At 34.6% G+C, this 7273-nt stretch overlaps 1 protein-coding gene across 3 annotated transcripts in view; it reads right to left on the bottom strand.

The window, feature by feature from the left end:
- The window catches only part of PPP1R21 (protein phosphatase 1, regulatory subunit 21), a 113973-nt gene that overhangs the window by 49722 nt on the left and 56978 nt on the right, over positions 1 to 7273 (bottom strand). For all 3 annotated transcript variants that reach the window (XM_006839438.1, XM_006839436.1, XM_006839437.1), the window contains exons 10-13: positions 6633 to 6734; positions 6454 to 6542; positions 3900 to 4036; positions 844 to 936 (exon numbers count right to left, since the gene is read on the bottom strand). In XM_006839438.1, the coding sequence (XP_006839501.1) occupies positions 844 to 936; positions 3900 to 4036; positions 6454 to 6542; positions 6633 to 6734 (421 nt within the window). The remainder of the gene's footprint in view (positions 1 to 843; positions 937 to 3899; positions 4037 to 6453; positions 6543 to 6632; positions 6735 to 7273) is intronic.

Genomic DNA, 7273 nt, shown 5'->3' with positions numbered 1-7273 from the left:
GTAACCACTACGCTACCAGAGCTCCTTGTTCTTTCTAATAGTCCTTAATAATTGCTCCCTCTCTCTCTTCCTTCTCCAACTGCAAATGTCTCTAACAGGTAAAGGAAAGAAAGGAAGGAAGGGGGAATGGGACAATGAAGAATGAAAGAAGGAAGGGAGAGAAAAGGTGGGTGGGAACAAGACAGAGGGTGAGAAAGAAAGAGCAAGTGAGAAAGAAAGAAAAAACAAACCTACAAGCAATGTGGCCCCTTAGACTAAACAGTTATGACTCAGAATCATATGCTAAGAAGCATGATATACTTTACAAGCTTTTTCTCTGTCCTCCAGCAGATAAGCACACCAATAATTAAAAACTGATCAGAGTTTATAAAGAGATCTTCATTACTTAAGGCTTTGTTGAACACGAGAGGACTTAAAATGCGCACTTTGAACATAAAAATACATACATGGGATAGTAAAAAAGTTAGTGACTTCTTTCTGAAGAGTTTAAACCTTACCTTCCTTAATTCTTTGGTGCTTACATTCCAACAAGTGCAAGATACTTTGTCAAATGCCCCTGAAGTACATGTCTGGTTTGGTAGACCCACACACCTGTATTTAGTAATAGGTCTGGCTAATGCACTACGTACAAGGATTTCTCTTCAGCACTGTTTACCTTCAGAAGTGAAGCAGATGGGAAAAGCAGAAGGCAGTGAGCTGTGAACTTTGACGTAAGCCAAGTGCTACTAAGTCTTTATGTGAGGTCTATCTGCCTTGGCAGTATTTGTTTAAATCTCATTCAGGCAGATCTGAGAAAGTGAGACAAAGGTTTTACACTTATTTTTGTTATTTTTCAAGTCTCACCTTTCATGACATCATGAAATCCATGCAGAGCAGCACCAACATTTGTTAAAACAGAACTGTAGTTTGTCCGAAGGAGTCCATCTGGCGCTGTACCTAGAAAAATCAAAATCACAAGCCTAAACGTTTTCCCATGAGACATCAACAAATTGATAGCCATCAAGTCCTTCTATTTAGGGGAAGAGAGAGAATGAAAATTGCTTATGTTATGCTGAAAACAATGGCTCTTTAAAGCTTTACAAACACAGATACAACAGTGACAAAGATACACACATCCAACTATGACTTGTATCCTTCATGCATTTTTAATGGTTAAGAGTCAAAAGTAAATTGACTAAGCAGATTCTCTCTTTCACTATCTTTTTTGAAATGAAAGTCTTTGAAATTTTTTACTTCATTAACATAGAACACTTTTCTCATTTTGTCCTTTTCTTACATATTACTATATATTCAATGCACTAAAAACACTACTACTAGACGACCAGAGTTCCACTTCTGCCACAAAAGCTTCAAGAGATCCGTGTACACAAACCACAGTAAGAGCACAATGCCATTGAGAATACAGGAGCCCCAGCTGCCCTAGTTCTGGTTCATGAAACAAAGGTTTTACACCAAAAGAAGCAAATCAAGAAGACCTGAGGCAATTGTTCTGCCTCCATTGAGTGCCTAGCTCCTAAAGCAGAATGCTCCTCAGAGAGAAGTCTCCATCCAACTCCTGACCTATGGCTAAGGCATTTTGCTCAGGGAAGAAGTGGGCCTTAAAATGGAAAACTTCAGATATCCCCAAGGAACTCCGCTCAGGAAAAAATAACAAAAACAAAACTCGGCAATCTTGCAGTGTACAAATCTTACATATTCTAAAAAAAAGGGCTGGCCCTTGACCATTCCTGGAAGATAACTTCTGAGCCCCTAAAATATTCTGCCTGATAAGAGTATCTTTGTGTACCTGGGGCTTGGGGTAAAAAGTATCTACCTGGGGCTTTGGGGTAGGGTATCTATGAGAAAACAACAGCAATTGAATGAAGTTGGGCTGCTACTTCACACCATATACAAAAAATTAACTCAAAAGAGATCAGAGACCTAAATCTAAGAGCTAAAACTATAAAACTCTCAGAAGAAAACATAAAGGTAAATCTTCATGACCTTGGATATGAGAATGGATTCTTAGGTATGACACCTAAAACATAAGACAGAAAGAAGTAACAGATAAATTAGACTTACTCAAAATTAAAAATGTTTGTGTTTCAAGTGACACTATCAAGAAGGTGGAAAGATAACCTAGAAAATGGGAAAACTATTTTGCTAATCATATATCCAATAAGGGACTTGTGTTCAGAGTACATGATCTGCGGTTCCTGGACTCCTGGTGTGGTAGTGTAGGATGAGCACTGAACTTTGACCCACAAGGTCTGTAGTTCAAACCCACCAGCTGCTCCTTGGAAATCCTCTATAGGTCACTTATTCGGAATTGACTCCACAGCACCACATAACAATGACATAAAACTGCAACTACTTAATAATAAGAGACAAAAGCCACGATTTAAAAAAAATAGGCAAAGGATGAAGATAAAACATTTCTGTAAAAAAGATACACAAGTGGCCAATAAGCACATGAAAATATGTCTGACATCATCAGTCATTAAGAAAATATGAATAAAAACTACAATAAGATACCACTTCATTTCCACTACAATGGCTATCATCAAAAAGTCAGATAATGGTAAGTGTTAGCATGGATGTGGAGAAATTGGAACCCTCATACTCTGCTGGGAATGAGGAATGATGCAGTCATTTTGGAAAACAGTCTGGTGGTTACTGAAGTGGTTAAACTAAGAATTCACCTTATGACCCAGAATTCCATTACTAAACATATGATGGCGGTGGTGGTTGTTTCTGTTGAGTTAGTGCGGCCTCTTAGCAACCCTGTATAGGGTTTCCAGCCAAGAAAAATAAAAATATATGTCTATATAAAAACTTGTACTTGAATATTCATAGCAGCATTATTTTGAACAGTCAAAAGGTAGAAACAACTTGAATGAACACCAATTAATGAATGGGTAAGCAAAAATGTGCTGCATCCATACAAAGTAATACTATTCAGGCACCCAAAGGAATGAAGGATAATTAAGGATAAAAGCTACAATAATGATGAACCTTGAAAACATTATGCTATGTGCAAGAAGCCAGCCACAAAAGACCAGCTACTGTATGATAAGATTTATATGAAAAGTCTAGAGGAGACAAATCTATATACACAGATGGTTGATGAGTGATTACCAAGGGCTAAGGAAAATGAGGAGATAGGAGTAATACTAGAAGGCATCAGAAAGTTCATAGAAAAGTTACATTACTTTTTTTTTTTTTTTTTTTTTTTAATTCTGTTACTCCAAAAACTTCATAGAGCCTCCTTATAACTAATAGATATAGGGTTTCTTCTTGAAGTGATGAAAATGCTCTGAAATGGGCTATGGTGATTGCTGCACGCATTCGTGAAAACAAAATGACCACTGAACTGTACACTTTAAACATCTGAATTGTGTCATTTTAAATTTTATCACAACAAAGCCATTACAAAACCAAACCAAACCATGGCTTTCTTAACAGCCATTATTATTTAAACTAATTATTAATTTATTCAGTTATCTGAAAATACTTTATTTCAAATTAGGCCACAGGGAAAAAGAACTATTATTTTTCTGTTAGTTTTTCTATGCTACTTGTAGAGTTGATGCAAATTCTTATGTGTCTGTCTCCTTTTAAAAACAGAAAGGAGAGAAAGAGAATTACTATTTAGTACATGTCTCCTATGCCATTTACCTTACATCCTTAATTTAACTTAATAATTATATTTACCTTCATTTTACAAATGAGGAACTAAGGTGCAAATACGTAAAATGATTTGTCCAAGGTAATAAATGGGGACAAATAAGGGGATAGACAATTTGAGTTTTCCTATCTCAAGATCCTAGGCTCTTCCCTTTTTCCCACTCTAAACAATCTTCCAGCTTGTTGTACTGTACATGCCTCAAGTAAAATCATAAGAGGCAGAACATACTTACTTGGCAAAGCAAGAAGAGCAACGTAAGTTTGGAGCTTCTCAAATACAGCTGTCATCTTTTTCATATCCTGAGACAACTCTAGGTTCCTGGCTCTTAACGCAGATGGGCAAAGGGAAGATTCACATTCCTCTTCTAAACTAGTAATAAGCAAAATTTTTTAAAATGAGCATCCTGAACAGTTTCCAATTAGCTATAACGTTGTTGTTAAGTGCCAACAAGTTGGTTCCAACTCACAGCGACCCTGTATAGAGTTTCTGAGGGGTGATTGGTGAGTTTGAACTGTTGACCTTGCAGTTCAAGCTGATCTTGTGGTCCAGTGCTTATCCTACAGTGCTACAAATTCTCAAAATTATATACAAAGAAAAACTTTACATAAAAAGAAATATGTTCTATTTATAGGGTTCTCATTTTTTTTTTTAACATCAAGATAATCACATACACTTGCTGCAAACACCAATATAGTAACAGAGAATTACACGAAAGAAAAGATAAAGGCATGCTGAGAGCAAAGAGAATCGTTACAATCTCTCTTCATGTGTATGTATTTTCAAAAGGCAAACATTACATTTCTATAGCCTAAAGTTTAAAAAATAAATGCTTAATATTCATAAAATACATTTTAATATTTTAAGTTTTTAATAGTTACTGTGGAAAACTTAATTATAAGATATAAAACATGTGGACTCTGATCAAAGTATATTTTAAAAAATGCAGATTACCAAGTAAAACATATTTTACACAAAGCTAGAAAAGCTAACATAGGAATCAAGCAGACAGCTTGATTTAATATTAAGCCCATGTCAATTAATTGGTATTTAAACCAATGCCAAAAAAAAAAAAAAAGCCTAAAGACATGAAAACATGAATATGTTATAAGGTAAGGCTCAAAGTATATGGAATAGGAATCTTACATCAAGAAAGGACTTATCCAGTATTCCTAAATGATTAGTCATGAAAAGATAATACATAAATGTTTCAAGTACCAGTTTTGTAAAGGCTCTTACACAGATTCCATTTAAATATAAGTCAATAAAGTACATTTTATTGCAGCCTGATTTAAACACCTGGAGCCAAAAAATTTTTTAAAAACCTTTAAATCATATTGAACCATAACATGTAAGACTGTGAACAAATTATCATTCATAATTATTCATTTAAATAATAATTTGTTGATTCCCTTATGTACAAATCATAGAATTCAGTAACTGAATTACTTTGTTAGATTATAATGAGAATAGGATCATTCTTAACAACAAATATTTAATTTTTAAAAATATTAAACAATAAAATTCTTTTGTGAAAGGCTAAAACCTAACATTTTCGTTTGTTGATAAAATTAAAGGTTTATTATTCATCTAAATATTTTCTAAAATTATTTTTCAATGTACTACAATAAATAAGCTTTTTATTTCTCTTGTGTTTGCTTTACTGTTCTTTGTTTACTTTAAAAAAAAAACAACTTTCATCTTAGGATGAAATATTTAGAAGAATTAGGAGTCTTAGTAATTTTAGACCAAAGTTTTAGTAGCTTTAGTAATCTATAAGCAATATTATAATATTTCAGCATATATATATTATATTTTCTGTTTTTCCAAAAATATTTAACATGGTATATTTAAGGTTATTAATGAGAGATTCTATGTTGGCTTGAGTAGATAAAATTTTTAGTCTAAAATTTAAATAAAACACTAAAAATATACTTAAAAGTACTATGGACTACCAAAAGAACAAACAAATCTGTGTTGGAAGAAGTATAGTCAAAATGCATAGAAGGCTGGATGGCAAGACTCTGTCTCTCATACTTCAGACATATTATCAGGAGGGACCAGTCTCTGGAGAAAAACATCATGCTTGATAAAGTGGAGGATCACCAGAAAAGAGGAAGACTCCCAGGTATATGGATTGGCACAGTGGAAGCAGCAATGGGCTCAAGGGTAGCAACAATGATGAGGTTGGGGCAGGACTGGGCAGTGTTTCTTTTGTTGTACTTAAGCTCGTTATATGTCAGTACTGATTTGAAGGCACTTAACAATAACAGCAACAATGCATGGTGCATGTATATATAAAAACATGAAATTTAATGACTTCCTGAAAAAAAAAACTAATAATAAAGACAAGAATAAAACCTTTCAAAAACCATGTAAGGGTAAAGAGCTGGATTTAGAAGTTAACTATTGTAGCCCCCATCTAAATGTTGATAGCAAAGGGATAATGAAAACTCAGAGCTAAACTATTTCTTTCAATAAATGTGTCATTCAAACTATCATTAAAAGCACCGATCAATAGTCCGATGTGAGTCAAGCAGTAATCACAGTACAGACTACTACAATAAGCCCTGTCTCACAGTTTACAACTCAATTTTCTAAAATAGAAGTTTATGCTGCCCAAGCCATGATTTTCGCCTTTCACAAGCCCAAATCGATCGTGGTGCAAAAATGTCAAACCACAGAGGACATGTATTACTATGTCATTCATTGTACAGCAGGTCAGGTGAAGGTGACAACCCCCAAGCTCTCCCCTCCCCACAAGTTCACTGGTCTCAAGTGGCAAATACCTTTTTAACTGATAAGGAAGAATCTTTCTAAGAAAACATATGTAGGAGGTTAAATGCTCTGAAAAAATTTTCAATTTCACAGTTGTTTCCTGGAAAAGAAAAACAATTTGAAGGTCAGCAGTAGTATTTGACAAGGCGGGGCTCCCACTTCCAAAAATAATAAACTAGAAGAAAATTACCAGGACTGTCACAGTATCCTCAGTAATACTTTCAAATAAATGAAGCATTCCTTCCTCAAGGGGGCGAACGTAGGCCGCATTTTCATGAAGGTACTGTGAGAACTAAATAGAAGGGGAGGGACTGTAAGTTAAATCACTGAAAAAGAACAAATTAGCAACACAGCTGTAACTGTGCTGAGTTACAAACCTAAATTCTTTCAGAAACATTTTTTGGATTTCTTAACCCAAGGAGAAGATACTACTCTCTTAACACTCCCAGATAATACTGCTAATTCATCATTTCTTATCAAAACCAGGAACTGGAAGAAGTGTGGCACAAGGCCTCAGAAGAAATGGGAAAGAGATTGCATTACAACCCACCATATCTCCCCAAATACCTCCCCAAACACATTCCCCAGTGTGCCTTTTTTTTTTTTTTTAAAGGTTTTTATTGTGGATTGAGTGAAAGTTTATAGGGCACATCATCAGTTGTACATTCAACAATTCATATAACTAGTTTCATTACAATGATTATAATCCCCTCCATATACCATCAGTTAAAAGTATTTCTCTCTATCCACTTTAGCTTTTTAAAAAACACACAAACAAAAAAAACCACTCAGGCATATGTAATAATTTAAATCTCCAAAGGGCACATTCTG

The sequence above is a fragment of the Chrysochloris asiatica genome, unplaced genomic scaffold, assembly GCF_000296735.1.
Source record: "Chrysochloris asiatica unplaced genomic scaffold, ChrAsi1.0 scaffold00024, whole genome shotgun sequence".
NCBI classification, from domain to species: Eukaryota; Metazoa; Chordata; class Mammalia; order Afrosoricida; family Chrysochloridae; genus Chrysochloris; species Chrysochloris asiatica.
The sequence above is the reverse complement of the archived record's forward strand: the minus strand, read 5'-3'. Positions and strand labels throughout refer to the sequence as shown.